We start from the raw sequence: 17,345 nt of genomic DNA, 5'->3' as shown, positions 1-17,345 counted from the left end.
TCACTCCCAATGAAGTGACATGTTCCTCTTCATGAAGTGTAGTGAGAGATGATTTCTCTGATCAGATTTCCCATTGTCTAAAATCATCTCGAACGTTTTGATGTTCAGACTGATGTTGTGTGGAGCACAGTTTTCAGAGTAGTAATACACTGAGCAAGCAACATTGCTGACTGTGAAGGTTAAAGAGCTACGTTTACCAAGTTATACTGTTGTGTAAAGTTAATAATTCAGCTCTACAGTGAGGTATTGTGTTTTGAATCTTGAATTTGGCCTGGTAAGATTGTGTTGAAAGCTCAACTGGAGTCAATGAAGAGTGTGTGAATAATGTTTATGTTCTTTCTCTCCAGGTGCTCCAGTGCAAAGTGGAGCAGTAAGGCATGTGTCATCCTGTTAATTTATGTGTACCCATTGGAAAACTGCTAATGGGTAGCTTGTGTGTTGGTTTTGATGTGTTTTATGACCATGCACTCCCTCCAAACATTTAGCGGTTTGCAAGTGAGAACCTCAGGCCTCTTGTCATTTATGCATGCGACAAGTCTTTTTTTTTTAAAAACTGGTATTATGGTTAAACTGGTTAAGGACTCGTTTAAAATGGCTTACATCAGCACAGTTTTTTAAAAGACAACCTTTTGGTGTGGTTGATACTCTGCAAGCAGAGTCTGACCTTGTGGAAACTCAGGACAGGTGTAGCATTATCAGTTCACTGGAGCCGCAACTGGTCTTTGTTGTCTGTCAAACTAGGAATACAACTGATTCAGCTCTGGTCAGGGTGGTACTACTCTGTAGTCTGATATGGCCCTTATTCCCTCTCATACTTTTTGTAGTTGTTGAAGTGATTTTTTTTTTTTTATGCCTCTTGTCAGTCCTGCTTTGGCTTCTATGCTGGATAACAAACCAAATACATTTCCTATGGTAATGAGGAGCGCTAGAGGGAACTTGAATTTACAAGGAAATTGATTTACTATCACAAGTGCCAACTATTCTTTTTAAGAATCTTTCATGAATCTGTTTTAAACTTCTCTTGGGAAAATTCTTTCAAGCTCCATCCAAATCCAATTTTTTTCTACTATTTTATGCATAAAATAGGTCAAAATGAGTCCGTGACCTGGTTTAAGTTTGACATCTATGCGGTTTGGCGATAGAATGCAATAGCCTTTGAACACCACACCACTTGGAAACGAAAGGATTTGAAAGTACTATTTAAGTACCTGCCCACTTTGTGGTTACTACATGCCCAGTCATTTCAGAAAAACTGGCTGAGTGACAATGTGGCTGCATCATGTGCAAAGCCTTGCTCACCTGCCAAACTCAGATGACTTGAGGAATAAATGACTTGAATTTATTTTTGGATGAAATTCCTAAGGACGGCACGGTGGGCGATTGGTTAGAAAATCTGCCTCACATTTCTGAGGACCCTGGTTCAAATCCGGCCTTATCTGTGTGGAGTTTGCATGTTCTCCCCGTGCCTGCGTGGGTTTTGCCCGGGTACTCCAGTTTCCTCCCACAGCCCAAAGACATGCATGGTAGGTGTGACATGTGAGTGTGAATGGTTGTTTGTTTCTATGTGCCCTGCGATTGGCTGGCGATCAGTTCAGGGTGTACCCCGCCTCTCGCCCAAAGATAGCTGGGATAGGCTACAGCACGCCCCGCGACCCTAGTGAGGATAAACGGTACGGAAAATGAATGAAGCATTTCGGAAAGGGAATTGTGCTGTGTTCGGGCCCATTTCGTGGAGGATGACTAACATAAGCTTTCACACACTGCTGGAAGTGCATTTCCAGATTTGGAACGAGTGCCGAACGACACAGTTGGGCAGCTGCTGCCAAGCAATGGAAATACAGTATATAAAAGCATACAGTGTGTTGTAGTTTACCATAATGTTTAACTATATTTATAATGTTGAATCTAACTGTGAGCGAAGCTTGCACTCATTGTCGCCAAAATGTGCACGAGAAAGGAACGCCGTAAGCCGCCTGGTTACGTTATAGTGATTAAATGGGACCTGACTCTCAAAATATCCTCCTCTCTTTTACTTTACCCACATTTCCTCCTCTGTGGGTTGGGTTGTGCGTAGTGGGCGTACAATCCAACACTTGGTGAATTCTGCTTCACGATGAAAGCAACAGCTCACATCGAATGATCCAAACACAAGTTCGCTATGAATGCTTGGCCGCCACAAGACGCTGTTATGTTGCCATGTACCAATTCAGAGCAAAGCTGTTTTCCATATTTAAATTGGAGAAGGTGAGCAATACAATCACAGTAAAGCTTATTTACGTCACATATTAATGAGAAATCCGTCCGTCTCAACTGCCAGGTGAAAAATACCAACTGGAATGACTTGAAAAGGACATTCTGTGCATTTTCAACCCAAAATCATACAAACCCGATAAAAGGACAAGATGATTAAAAACTAATGATGGAAGGGAATTCTAACAAAAGATTATATTAATTATTAATATGTTGAATAGAATTAGGCGGCACGGTGGCCGACTGGTTAGAGCGTCAGCCTCACAGTTCTGAGGACCCGGGTTCAATCCCCGGCCCCGCCTGTGTAGAGTTTGCATGTTCTCCCCGTGCCTGCGTGGGTTTTCTCCGGGCACTCCGGTTTCCTCCCACATCCCAAAAACATGCATTAATTGGAGACTCTAAATTGCCCGTAGGCAGTGACTCTGAGTGCGAATGGTTGTTTGTTTCTATGTGCCCTGCGATTGGCTGGCAACCAGTTCAGGGTGTACCCCGCCTCCTGCCCGATGACAGCTGGGATAGGCTCCAGCACGCCCGCGACCCTAGTGAGGAGAAGCGGCTCAGAAAATGGATGGATGGATGGATGGATGAATAGAATTATAATATGTTATGTTATGTTAATTGATTTTGCTCAACCTCATCACATGCAAATGTGTATATTTGAATGCCAATTTTCAAATATATATTGGTGGATTCCACATTTTTCCCAAAAAGAGAGTCATTTGGATTTAAGAACAATTAAGAACTGCTGGAGAATGTGTCACATTATCCATCCATCCATTTTCTGTACTGCTTATCCTCACTAGGGTCGCGAGCGTGCTGGAGCCTATCCCAGCTATCTTCGTGCGAGAGGCGTGTTACACCCTGAACTGGTCACCAGGGCATATTGAAACAAACAACCATTCACACTCACCTTCACACCTACGGGTAATTTAGACTCTTCAATCAACCCACCACGCATGTTTTTGGGATGTGGGAGGAAACCGGAATACCCGGAGAAACCCCACGCAGGCACAGGGAGAACATACAAACTCCACACAGGCGAAGCTGGGATTTGAACCCTGGTCCTCAGAACTGTGAGGCAGATGTGCTAACCAGTCGCTCACCATGGCACCCGTCACATTATATTTTAGTTATATATTTCATTATTAATATTAGTTCCTTATTATTTCTTGATTTGCTTAGGGTTCTTATAATGTAGGCACACCCACAGTATTTTACAAATATTGTTTTCTCCCCATCACCTATGTATATTTCAGAAATCTTTACAACCTTGTATGCAGCATACTGATAGATGTGTAACAATAAATGCAAAAAAAAATGCTGTTAGTCAAAGCCTCTTTGGCCACCCCTTAAAGTCTAGAGGGGGCATTTCCAAAGTCATTTGGACTCCATTAACCTCAGACCATTATCTACTTGCAGTCGGTGAGTAGAACTAGAGAGCAAGTAATGAAAGGAGCTAATTTGATGGATGGGTTTGGAGACAGCTATACAAACTGACCTGGGAGTATTTCATTTCTATGATCACTTTATGCAATGATAACAGGTCTGGGGATGCAGGCTGGCTGGTGTCCTGATTGTCATTCTAATAGTGGCCTTCCTTCTCTGTTCCTCACATTTGTGTCAACGTGTTTTACACTCATCCATCAACGTCACTACTTGTGCGATGTAGGTGGTATAAATGTTTAAGTTGATTGTCACCCCATTCTTGTAATCATCGCTGGTCTCATATCTCTTAGGAATATGCAGAACGGCCAGATGTCCCCTGGCTAAGTGATTATTACTGGCAGACATGTTGTGAACTGGAGGACTCATTGTCCTGCTTCAAGGGGATCTCCAAAGAAATCATTGCAACACACATCCATGTTAAGCTCGGTAAAGTCACACCCCGGCTACTAACTCTTTGATGTGAAAACTTGGAGATTTCTTGAGTATTAACTAGTACCTATTACCTTTACTTAGGACGTTTTGAGACATCTTTTAATCCAGAAAACTGGGAGGGCTATGTGTCAAAGTTGCCTCCTCTTGATATGTCTGAAGAGGGGCAACAAAAGAGTGGAATCCAAGGCCACTGGAATGAAAGGTTGAGCTCTTTCCAAAAGCTGGTCCTTATTAAGAACTTCATGGAAGAGAAGGTAGGTTAGAATAATCAATATAGAATTGTAGTATTATCATAAAAGTATATTTTATGTCTAGTGGCACCCGAGAGACTTTGTGTGCTGTACTCTTATTTAGTACATCCCACCGCAGATTTTTTTTTTTTTTTTTTTTTTTTTTTTTTTTTTTCAAAAAGCCGTCACATTCATAAATCTGTCCCTTCAAATGACACATAATCATTTTTTTAAAGGTGCCTAAATCTTTTGCTTCTACAATACAAGACTTGAAAAAGGGCCTTAAGTAAACACTGTTTCCTGTGTGTGTGATGACTAATGATCCTTACAAGGTAAAATCCTGGGCAACAATAAAAACTGTTGATTACAAGAACAAGACTAGCCTTGTTTGAGGTCATTTTGTGTTCTTCCCATTCCAATCCTGTTGTCGCACAATAACATGAAGTTTTATTTATCCCCTCCTGGAAGCCGTCACCTTATCGTGGTGGAGGGGTTTGTGTGTCCCAATGATCCTAGGAGGTAAATTGTCTGGGGCTTCACGCCCCTGGTAGGGTCACCCATGGCAAACAGGTCCTAGGTGAGGGGTTGGACTCTCTTCCACTCTGGAGTTGCCCATGTGAGAGGCGCTGAGCAGGTGTGGGTATACTTATTGCCCCCTGACTCGGCGCCTGTACGTTGGGGTTCACCCCGGTGGACGACAGGGTAGCCTCCCTCCGTCTTCGGGTGGGGGACGGGTCCTGACTGTTGTTTGTGCCTATGCACCAAACAGCAGTTCAGAGTACCCACCCTTCTTGGAGTCCTTGGAGGGAGTGCTGGAGAGCGCTCCCGCTGGGGACTCCACCGTTCTGCTAGGGGGCTTCAATGCTCACGTGGCCAATGACAGTGAGACCTGGGAGGGTGTGATTGGGAGGAATGGCCCCCCCGATCAGAACCCGCGAGGTGTTCTGTTATTGGACTTCTGTGCTCATCACTGATTGTCCATAACGAACACCATGCTCAAGCATAAGGGTGTCCATACATGCACTTGGCACCAGGACACCCTAGGTCCCAGTTCAACGATTGACTTCGTGGTCATGTCATCGGACTTGCGGCCGCATGTCTTGGACACTCGGGTGAAGAGAGGGGCGGAGCTTTCAACTGATCACCACCTGGTGGTAAGTTGGCTTCCATGGTGGGGGAAGATGTCGGTCCGAAGTGGCAGGCCCAAACGTATTGTGAGGGTCTGCTGGGAACGTCTGGAAGAATCCTCTGTCAGAAGGAATTTCAACTGCCCACCTCCGACAGAACTTTGCTCATGTTCCGGGGCAGGTGGGGGACATCGAAGTCCGAGGGGACCATGTTCCGCGCCTCCATTGCTGAGGCGGCCAGTGGCCAGGTGGTCAGTGCCTGTCGTGGCGGCTATCCTCGCACCCGTTGGTGGACACCAACGGTGAGGGATGCCGTCAAGCTGAAGAAGGAGTCGTATTGGGCCTTTTTGGCCTGTGGGACTCCTGAGGCTGCTGATGGGTACCGGCTGGGCAAACGGAATACAGCTTTGGTGGTCGCTGAAGCAAAAACTCGGGTATGGGAGGAGTTCGGTGAGGCCATGGAGAACAACTTCCAGTCGGCGTTGAGGAGATTCTGGTCCACCATCCGGCGTCTCGGGAGTGGGAAGCAGTGCACCATCAACACTGTGTATAGTGGGGATGGGGCGCTGCTGACCTTGACTCGGGACGTTGTGAGTCGGTGGGGAGAATACTTCCAAGACCTCCTCAATTCCACTGACACGCCTTCCCATGAGGAAGCAAAGTCTGGGGTCTTTGAGGCGGGCTCTCCTATTTCTGGGGTTGAGGTCACCGAGGTGGTTAAAAAGCTCCTCGGTGGCAAGGCCCCGGGGGTGGATGAGATTCGCCCAGAATTCCGAAAGGCTCTGGATGTTGTGGGGCTGTCCTGGTTGACACGCCTCTGCAACATCGCATGGACATCGGGGATAGTGCCTCTGGATTGGCAGACTGGGGTGGTGGTCCCGCTTTTTAAGAAGGGGGACGGGAGGGTGTGTTCCAACTACAGGGTGATCACACTCCTCAACCTCCCTGGCAGAATGGACAGAATTTCTAGGCGCAGCCGAGACGTAGAGGAGGTCCGGTTTGGTGGCCTCAGTATTGCATCTATGTTTTTTGCAGATGATGTGGTTCTGTTGGCTTCATCAGGCCGTGATCTCCAACTCTCACTGGAGAGGTTCGCAGCCGAGTGTGAAGCAGCTGGAATGAGAATCAGCACCTCCAAATCTTAGACCATGGTCCTCAGTCGGAAAAGGGTGGCGTGGCCTCTCCAGATCGGGGATGAGATCCTGCCCCAAGTGGAGGAGTTCAAGTATCTTGGGGTCTTCTTCACGAATGAGGGAAGAATGTAACGGGAGATCGACAGGTGGATCGGTGCAGCGTCTGCAGTGATGCGGACTTTGTATCGGTCCGTTGTGGTGAAGGAGCTAAGCTCCGCAGGGTGTCCGGGCTCTCCCTTAGAGATAGGGTGAGAAGCTCGGTCATCCGGGAGGATCTCAGAGTAGAGCCGCTGCTCCTCCACATCGAGAGAAGCCAGATGAGGTGGCTGGGGCATGTGATTCGGATGCCTCCCAGACACCTCCCTGGTGAGGCGTTCCGGGCATGTCCCACCAGGAGGAGACCCCGGGGATGACCCAGGACATGCTGGAAAGACTATGTCTTTCGGCTGGCCAGGGAACGCCTCGGGATCCCCCCAGAAGAGCTGGATGAAGTGGCTGGGGAGAGAGAAGTCTGGGCGTCCCTGCTAAAGCTACTGCCCCCGCGACCCGACCTCGGATAAGCGGTAGAAAATGGATGGATGGATGGATGGATTATCAGCCAGTCAATGGACTGCAGTATGTCGAGCTCCACCCTTCTGTGGTTGATAATGTGAAGGCACTTTACCAAACTTACTGTATATCAAGATCAAATATTGTTTAAATTGTATCTTTCTTCCTTCTACAGGTAGTTTTTGCAGCAACAGAGTTTGTAATTGTCAGCTTAGGGAAGCAGTTTGTGGAAAACCCTCCCATTGATCTGGCTAATCTCTACAATGACATGTCTCCATCTACGCCACTGGTCTTTATCCTCAGCACTGGATCCGACCCCATGGGTGCCTTCCAGCGTTTTGCAAAAGAGAGGGGTTGTCTTGATAGGTAAAACAAAGTAAAAGGTGGCGCGATTGCATAAGTAGATGACTCTCATTAGTAACAATGTCATACTCAAAGCCAAAATATTTATCTACCTCATTATACCCTCTGGCAAACATTCAGTCTACGAAATGTGATGCAAAAAAATATTATTTTGAAATGATATACTTTATATACAACCGTATATGAAATTAATCCTTTCTCTGTAACCATTAGGGTTGAGTCCATTTCATTGGGTCAAGGACAGGGACCCATAGCTGAGAAAATGATTAAATCAGCATTAGAGAATGGAGGCTGGGTTTTCTTGCAAAACTGCCATTTAGCCGTCTCTTGGATGCTCGCCATGGAGGAGTTAATTAAGACCTTCGCCGAGCCTGGTAAAAAAAAAAAAAAAAAAAAAAACCTCATTCTCTTTTCTTGTTTTAGTGCTTTATTTTTAGTTAAGAACTATTGCAACACTTGTTTTTCAGTGTACTCTATGTTCTGTATCTAGAGTGAGGCATTCTTTTTCTGCACAGACACATCAATCCATGAGAACTTCCGTTTGTTTCTCAGTTCCATGCCGACTAAAGTGTTTCCGGTTACAGTGCTACAAAACTCTGTCAAGGTAAAAATAAGTTTTAAGTGTATTAGAGACAAAATGTAAGTGGAATACATTAATTTCATTCCCGGTTACGTATAAGAGTGTCAATAGTTGCCACATTTGCCTTTCCAGTATATTCTTTCCTTTTTCTGGTTGCAATATAGGTAATCATCAGACAAAACAATGATCTATTAGGAACCAAAAACATTATTATTTAATTATTGTTTTTCTCAGGTGACAAATGAACCTCCTAAAGGCCTGCGCGCTAACATTCGACGAGCTTTCACAGAGATCTCCAACAATTTCTTTGAAGAGCACACTCTGGGGCTGGATTGGAAGAAGATGGTCTTTGGGATCTGCTTTTTCCACGCAGTCATTCAGGTTCCAAAACAAAATATGCATGCATTGATGCATTATTTTGTTTATTTTGCTTTCTGTTGTATAACTTAACTGTTTACCTTGTTTAAATGCACTTCAGGAGCGTAAAAAGTTTGGTCCTCTTGGCTGGAACATTCCCTATGAATTCAGTGACAGTGACAGGGAGTGTGCTCTGCTCAACCTCAACCTCTACTGCAAAGATGCCACTATTCCCTGGGATGCTCTTACATACATTACTAGTAGGCCAACCATAATACACGATTGTATCACAATTACTTTGTTTCAAAGGTTTGACTCTGAAAACCCTAGCTTGACGATTATGTTTTTTCACATAATTTTATCCACCTGTTCCATCAGTCAGTATGAACTAAATTAATGACACTGGTGTCCAGATTATTTATAATTAAGTTTTATATTTATGTGTAACATTCAGACACGGGAATGTGAGTGTAAGTGGTTGTCTTTCTCTGTACATTACACTGGGGAATGCATTTTTTGTTGAGTTAGGTCTGACAGCTGTTTTTAACTAATTTTGGGTGCGGAATCCAAAACTGATGTACATTTTTCTTTTCACGTCAAGTTTTTGAACTATAGATCCCCGTTTTCGTAAAGAAATTTGAAAAATACTGTACTCAACAGATATGTGCTTGTTTTATAAAACCTTTCAAATATTGACATACAATGAAATATGAAAGAAACAGGCATGACTGCAATGTTTATTTCATACTATTATTTTTTACAAAGGGTGGCACGGTGGACGACTGGTTAGCACATCTGTCTCACAGTTATGAGGACTCGGTTCAAATCCCGCCCTCGCCTCTGTGGGGTTTGCATGTTCTCCCCGTGCCTGCGTGGGTTTTCTCCGACTACTCTGGTTTCCTCCCATATCCCAAACACATGCGTGGTAGGTTGATTGAAGACTCTAGATTGCCCGTAGGTGTGAATGTTAGTGCAAATGGTTGTTTGTCTATATGTGCCCTGCGATTGGCTAGCGACCAGTTCAAGGTGTACCCTGCCTCTCACCCGAAGATAGCTGGGATAGGCTGCAGCATGTCCACGACCATAGTGAGGAAAAACGGTAAAGAAAATGGACGGATGGATGTTTTACAAAGGTTATAGAACAAATCCTCTTAATTCCTACTATGCTAGCTTTCTGTTTGCAGATATTGATAGTACTAACCTATTGGGAGCTGCACACACCTCTCACCGCACTGTCTCAATTGTGACTGCACAATCAAGTTGCCACGTAGCTGTAAATGAGTCCAATCGTAATCAACTGGCAAAATCTTACTACAGCTAATCAGTGGAATTTGTCTTATCGAGAGTGTAAGCTGTGGAGAAAAAACTTTACGTGCTAGAAAAAAACTGACTGCAATTTTGGAATCAGCATGCCAATTTTAGTTTTAATTGGCATAAAAATCTAACTCAACTGAAAAAAAAATTCTAATTGTTCCCCAGTGTTATTGACTCTCTACCAATCCAGGGGGTACTCGGCCTTTTGCTTGAAGTCAGCTGGGATAGGCTGCAGTCCCCAGTGACCTTTAAGAGGAAAAAAACTGTACTGAGTATGGATGGATGAATTTGTGAAATAGCATATGATGAAATACTGAGTGCACCAATGGAAAGAAAACATTTTTGTTTTTAACTGTGTCAATGAATCCAACATGTTAACTGATGCTTTCCCAGGTGAGATCACATATGGAGGCAGAGTGACAGATGTCTGGGACCAACGCTGCCTCAGAACGGTCCTAAAAGGCTTCTTTTCACCTAAAACCCTGGCGCCTCACTACATCTTCTCAGCATCCGGTAACCTCAAAATTTCCATTTGGCCCATGACTGTTCATGAACTTCAAAGTTTAGTCAAATTGTGTGCATATACTGTATACAGTTCTGTTTGAAATACTAACAGTGTTTTTGAAAATGTGAGTAGAGGTAAAAAGGTTTATAATAGTTTTTATTTCAATGCATTGGAAAAACTGCCCCCTACATTTATTCAAAATCTAAACTGGAAAACTTTTTATCAATTGTTACATTGGTTTACAGAAAGTGGAGAAAAATTAGTATTGCAGGGTGGAGATTTTGTTTACATACTCAAAAACTGTATCAGCTTAGAAGTCTTTTGAATTTCACTTTCCTGTGAATCATTAAACTAATATTTAGTTGTGTAGTCACCATTTCTGAGAACTGGAGTACATTTGTGCTGCATTAAGTCAACCCAATTATTGGACCTGTGAACATGTATTCCAGCCCAGGATGACTTGACAACTAAAACACAGGATACAGTGGTATCGGAATGCATGTCATGTCGTGTTGCCAGGGGCTGACGGAGATATGACGAGATTTTATGGCAGTAGTCTGACATAGTGCCATCATTGTGAAAGACCAAATCTGGGTTGTCGTCTGATGCAGGAATAAGAGAAACATTACCATATCATAATGCTTGCACCATCATGCTTAACTATCATCAGAGTCTACTTTGGCTTGAATTCAGTGTTTCGTGGTCATCAGACAAATTGTCTGTGGCCTTTGGACCCAAACAAAAAAACAATCTTACATTCATCGGTCCACAAAATGTTTATCCAATTCCTCTCTAGACATTTTGATGTGTTCTTTGGCAAATTGCAACATGTGTTGCTTCATGTTTCAATGAGGGACACCTGATTAAAAACATGTTTTTTTTCACAGAATGAATTAACTCGCTACTAAACTCCACAGTGGTATTATTTTGAAGTTGGACCTTTCAATTAATTATTCAATTACACAGAATCAGGAGCATGAATATGATGAATATTTGGTCTGTTGGTTTTCTATCACTCTACTAGACCTCACTAGTAAATGGTTTTGCCATGTAGTAATACAATTTCTACCGAAAATGTGATTGAGCTTGTTAGTCATGTTGGGCTGCTATTATTTTAAACACAACTGTATGTTCCTCTGATTTAATGGTCTCCCCTGTTTATTAGGTGTCTACTATGCCCCGGCGTTAGACACACTGGATCTGTACATAGAATACATTGAGAACCTTCCTATCATTGATGACCCTGCGGTCTTTGGCATGCATGAAAATGCCAACCTGGCCTTCCAGGTATGGAGCTTACCGCTGTAGAAAAAAAGACAAGTAGGAATAGTCAGCATTCATTTCCCAGCCATTATGTAGCCATTCTTTTCATAGACACGTAAAAAAACATTTAACATTTTGTTGTACATATACTGTAGTTAATGTATTATAATTTTGTGTTTCATTGAATTTAAAAAAAATAATAATATTACGTTTATTTAGTGCCCATTGAAGATATGAAAATAAAAAAACAAATGATTACAGTGGAAACACGTCGGAATTTTCAATCTGTCGTTGAAATGAATGTTTACAGTAGAAAAAAACAACTGTGGGCCAATCACGTCCTCCATGTACGACAGTATACATGTTTTTGTCTCCACAGCGCCAAGAAACCATGAATCTGATCAACACTATTCTGGATGTTAATCCTCGCTCTTCAGCCCAACTCGGAGCCAAAAGCAATGACGAGATTGTGTGTGACCTTGCTGAAGCTATACTTGCTAAGCTACCTGGTACACAGACACACAAAGCGCTTTTTGTGATGGGAGAGACTTTATTTGTCTATCATGATTAGTAAAAAGCATTAAAAGGTATTATTGTGTTTCCACCAGTACAGAACATCTGACATTGTGTTTGTGCGTGTTTGTAGACCGCCTTGACATGGACGAGGCGCTCGAATCTCTATTCGAACGAGACGATAATGGTCGCGTCAACTCTCTAACAACTGTGTTGGGCCAGGAGGCCGACAGATTCACCAAACTGGTTCGATTACTAAGGGTATGTGCGCCTTTAAATGATAAGATTAATTTTATTCATCTCGTGTTCCAAGGAACTGATGGAAATTTGCAAATTATTTACTCAAACTATTTTATATGCACCTGCTGCGCAGTTCAGTGAGAATTTTTAGCAAGGCTTCACAGCTGAACTTAAACTTAGAAGAAATTGAAGCAACCTATTGATTCTGGAACAATTGTGTTCCACTAGTGGATTGATTTTGTTCATATTCATCTAAGCACCACTGCTGCAGAGATTCCTTGTGCACAGAACACAGGTGAAAATTTTATTTGGATCACCAAATAAAAACAGTGACAGTACTTGAGATTTTCAATGCGTATTTAAAATGTTCTGTTTTTTCAATTTGGGTTAAATTGAGAAATTGTAATGGAAATTGACCATTACATGCTAGATTAACTGTAAACAATTGAATGTTGTGATCACAGTGTGATCCAGTGTTTATTTTTCGAATATATTAAATATTAGCCACGAGTTTTTATCATTGATTTAATGCCATTTAAAAAATAAACAGTTAACGATTTCATTGAGGTAAGCGTTTTATTAGAACTGAATTGTTTTGTTGTTTTGCGGTGCATACAAATACACAAACTGTGGTGGTCTGTGGTGTATTTCTTTTTCACCTTTTATTGTCTGTAAATTATCAAGTCATTCAGGCCATGGTAATCTAGGAAGGTTGAATAAGAGGCACATGATGTAACTTATGTTGTGCCAAATCACAACAATATGTAGGTATCTCAAAACATGCACCTCACATACTAAAGAACCCCAACTGAACCCAACACGAGCAAACATTCTATTTATATAGGCAAGGAAAAAAGATCTCACCTTTGGGAGAAACCTTGCTGACATGGCCAAGACTCAGTGTTGGGATAGCTTTCTCCCTTCTTCATTTAGTTGAGCAAGAGAGACAAAGGAAACGGAAACATAGAGAAAGAGAGGAAAGGGATTGGGAAGAGGAATGGAAACTATGAAAATAAATTATTAAACGGTATAGAATACTGTAGCTTGAAAGAGCTGAAACTGTTTTTGTGTTCCTAGGTGTCTCTCATAACTTTGGAGAAGGCCATTGCAGGTCTGGTGGTAATGTCCGAGGAGATGGACCGGATCTACACAAGCTTTGTTAACAACCAGGTTCCCGCTCAATGGTCAAACTCCTCCTACCCATCTCTAAAAGGCTTGGCTTCCTGGGTCAAAGACCTCTATCTCAGGATCTACTTTATCGAGGTTTTTTTTTATTTTATATTTTCTTGATCCCCAGAAAGTAAACTCTTACTCGTGTACAATCTTGTTTAGTTAAGTTGTTGTTTTGTTTTTGTTACATGCTTTACACACACAAATCCTTTGCACACCCATGCACACTGGATTCTGTGGCATACAGGACAATGGAGAAGTGGTTGTATTTTTAGTCTCCAACTGGTCTTGAACCTGCAACCCTCCAGTTCTCAAGCCAGGCACTTACTAATTGATCTGTTGTGGGCTTTTTTTGTGCACCAGAAAAGTAATGTGTAAAAAACAAAAACACTGTTTAACAGTGTGAAATACTGTGAAATCAAGTGAGCAAACTTCATCTCACTGAGCATATAAAACGATTCAGTTTTTCGGGCTTGATGATCTGCTTGTGTCAGAAACTCACACACAGTGAAGTCTTCAGACTGCTTCTTCAATTGTACGTGCCTGCATGTACTCGTGCGCATGTGTACATTTCTCTTGGAAGTTGCACACTAATAATACTTCTGGTCTCAACATACAGTATGTATTGCACATTTGCAAATGTGGGCCCTCTCTCAAAAAGAGCCCCACGGAAGAAAAAAAAATGCCACCGGACGGCACATACTCTGTGCCAGTTGCACCACTCCTCTCATTGTCTTTCATATGCCATTAGATGGCTGAAATACATGCAGGCATGACTTGGTACACATTGAGCACATTGCATGAGTTGTAAAAACAAGTTTAATTACATTTATCTATATTGATCCCCTTTTAGACTTGGATCACACGTGGTCACCCCAAATCTCTTTGGATATCTGGATTCTTCTTTCCTCAGGGCTTTCTAACTGGTAAGATACTGCTGCACTAAAAACATTTCCTTTTCATGCTTTAATGGACCATGGTGTTATGGCAAATCTCGAAACTGACAGAATATATTCTACCATAATGGCCATTGCATTGTTTGGTAATTTATAGTATATTTTGAGTTTGTAAAAAAAAAAAAAAAAAAAAAAAAAAGATAATACTTTTTCACAGCTAGGAATATTTTGTTGAAAAGAATGTTGGCTAGAGAAACACTTTTCAAGGTAACATGGATGTTCTCTTCTAACTGTTGACATGTAGCGGTTCTGCAGAATCATGCCCGGCAGTACAATTTGCCCATTGATGAGCTGAACTTCCGCTTCAACGTCGTGCCTGTGTACAGGGACCAGAACGCAGTGGCCGAGGCACTGCACAATTTGAACAGCAACTCTCAACTTCCGATGGACTTAGAGGTACGGCAGAGTTGCCACATATTCTTCATGCCTTTTTAGACACTTTTTAGTTTTTTGAGAGAGGTAAAATCAGTCTTGTATGACGTACCTGAAGATGTTAATTGAGCAAAAGTACAAGTATCGAAACAAAAAATAAGCAGCTGACCTTTGGTGTACTTATTTATTGAAGAAAACGTAAGCATTGTAAGTAAAAGTATTTATAAAAAAAAACGTGAGTTGTTAAAATTTTGTTTCAGTGTGTAAAGATTTGACTTCAAAATGTCAACGGTTGTTCAGAGGATCAGATCCTGGTATTTGTCATGAGTGTTAATATGTGAACAAAATAACATTTCTATCAATGTTTCTTTTTTTGTGGATGCAGCTGCCAATGCCTGAGAATGGTGTGCTCGTCCACGGCATGTTCATGGATGCGAGTCGCTGGGATGACGACAACATGGTGATCGAGGATTCATTACCTCGAGTGATGACTGGCATTCTGCCAGTGGTGCACTTTGAGCCACAACAGAACTACGAACCCGAGCCTGAGCTCTACCATGCGCCACTGTACAAGACCTCAGCTAGAGCAGGAACTCTTTCCACCACAGGTGCATACTTCATCCAGGACACTCACCTTTTGCACCTAATGTGCATGATAAAATTGAAGCATGACAAGTTTATTCCTCATTCTTTGTTTTTCTCTCCCTATAGGACATTCAACTAATTTTGTTGTGACTGTAATGCTTCCGTCAAACCGGCCAAGCGACTATTGGATAGCCAAAGCATGCGCTCTGTTGTGCCAGTTGAATGACTAAGTCTTATCCAATATGGGCACACATTTCTTGAGAGTTGAAAATAAATAAAAAATACAATAAGAAAATAAATAAGATATACAATAATGTAGTGGCTTGAATTCACATTTTAAAGAGATTTCACTCATCGTCACTCTGTCATTGCACATTAAATGTGGTGCCAAGTGAGCTGTGAATGATCCGAAAAGGACTATTATCTGTTCGGGCTTTCATGGTATTGGAAGGCAAGACAAAACCTGGAAGACCCAAGTGCAGGGAGGCCAGGCAGGAGTGCAAGAATTACAAAAAAAAATATTTATTTACAAAAACAGGCAACCGAGGCACGTGGAAAAATTTAACCAAAATCAATAATCAAAGTAACAAAGAAACAATTGCGTAAACCCAAAACAGGAAACAAGTCATTACTAATGACATGACTTACCGAAACAACAAACGACATCAACAATGAACCCACAAGCACTGAAGAAATGAGGGAACTAAATACAAACAAACTGACGAGACAACGAGGAACACTTTGAAAAGACACGAGTGGCTGGAGGGAGCTGATCGGTTGACACAAGGTGGAGGGTTGACGAGAACAGGTGGACACAATAACTAAATGAGCACACAAGACATGAACAACATGGGACCACAGGAAAACAAGAAACACAATTAAATATAATCTAAACTAAAGCACAGACCATGACATCAGTTAGTTAACACTTGTGTGCAGTAGTGCATCCTGATCATCTCCCCCCATGGTGAATTTGTCTACTTGAGACATCCAGTCACTATTTGTGGAAGGTTTTTGGAATCGTATGCTTATGAGATTTACAATAACATGTCTAGCCTCAGGCAATGGGAAAAAATAGACATTGGAGTTCATTGAGCAGAGATGGATAAAGCGAGCTTGCTGAGCAGACGCCACAAATGTAGATGGTTAACAAGCAGGAGCGCTACATGGAGTGCTGAAATGTTTCCACCACAACTCCCACATGCAGCAGCTTCCTATTTGTGTCACTTAGGGCATGCACTGCAAACACATTGAGTATGTGCATCCACCTCAGTGCTATGGCAGGGAACAGACGAACACAATCTTTGTCTCACGCACACAAACACATACACGTGCACGCATACACACGTACGTATGTCTCTATTCTGTTCTGTTGCCCACGCCTTATCATATTATATACCATGACATGATTGCACCACTGTTGCTTTTCTGTAAATGTTCAGGAAGTCAATGGTCAGTACAAAGGAACTAACAAATGGAACTTGTTTGGATTACGAAGAAAAATCACGCACCTCACTTTTTAACATTCCCACTTGTTAAACACGAGTAAAAATAAGTTCATTCACCTTCCGTATTGCTTATCCTCACTCGGGTCGCGGGCATGCTGGAGCCTATCACAGGTGACTCCGGGCAAGAGGCGGGGTATACCCTGAATTGGTCGCCAGCCAATCGCAGGGCACATATAAACAAATCAACCATTGGCACTCCCATTCACACCTACGGACAATTTAGAGTCTTCAATTAACCTGCCATGCATGTTTTGGGGATCTGGGAGGAAACCGGAGTACCCGGATAAAACCCATGCAGGCACGGGGAGAACATGCAAACTCCACACCAGGCGAGGCCGGGATTTGAACACTGGTCCTCAGAACTGTGAGGCTGATGTGCTAACCAGTCAACCACCGTGCCGCCTGAAATACATGTTGCAAACATTAAGTAAAAAGTAAAATAATTCAACATA

General features: G+C 42.4%; 1 protein-coding gene across 1 annotated transcript in view; it reads left to right on the top strand.

Moving 5' to 3' along the window:
• Positions 1 to 15,642, top strand: part of dnah6 (dynein, axonemal, heavy chain 6) — a 62,170-nt gene extending 46,528 nt beyond the window's left edge. Inside the window, exons 66-81 of the mRNA XM_061679043.1 lie at positions 3,987 to 4,122; positions 4,210 to 4,386; positions 7,347 to 7,533; positions 7,744 to 7,904; positions 8,046 to 8,134; positions 8,345 to 8,491; positions 8,589 to 8,727; positions 10,175 to 10,294; positions 11,452 to 11,573; positions 11,929 to 12,058; positions 12,196 to 12,323; positions 13,380 to 13,565; positions 14,326 to 14,398; positions 14,673 to 14,824; positions 15,186 to 15,408; positions 15,512 to 15,642. Of these exons, the coding sequence (XP_061535027.1) occupies positions 3,987 to 4,122; positions 4,210 to 4,386; positions 7,347 to 7,533; positions 7,744 to 7,904; positions 8,046 to 8,134; positions 8,345 to 8,491; positions 8,589 to 8,727; positions 10,175 to 10,294; positions 11,452 to 11,573; positions 11,929 to 12,058; positions 12,196 to 12,323; positions 13,380 to 13,565; positions 14,326 to 14,398; positions 14,673 to 14,824; positions 15,186 to 15,408; positions 15,512 to 15,615 (2,274 nt within the window). The 3' untranslated portion in view covers positions 15,616 to 15,642. The remainder of the gene's footprint in view (positions 1 to 3,986; positions 4,123 to 4,209; positions 4,387 to 7,346; positions 7,534 to 7,743; positions 7,905 to 8,045; positions 8,135 to 8,344; positions 8,492 to 8,588; positions 8,728 to 10,174; positions 10,295 to 11,451; positions 11,574 to 11,928; positions 12,059 to 12,195; positions 12,324 to 13,379; positions 13,566 to 14,325; positions 14,399 to 14,672; positions 14,825 to 15,185; positions 15,409 to 15,511) is intronic.
• Positions 15,643 to 17,345: the final 1,703 nt, after the last annotated feature.

The sequence above is a fragment of the Phycodurus eques genome, chromosome 6 (genome assembly GCF_024500275.1).
Source record: "Phycodurus eques isolate BA_2022a chromosome 6, UOR_Pequ_1.1, whole genome shotgun sequence".
NCBI classification, from domain to species: domain Eukaryota; kingdom Metazoa; phylum Chordata; class Actinopteri; order Syngnathiformes; family Syngnathidae; genus Phycodurus; species Phycodurus eques.
This window is presented reverse-complemented; position numbering and strand designations above follow the sequence as displayed.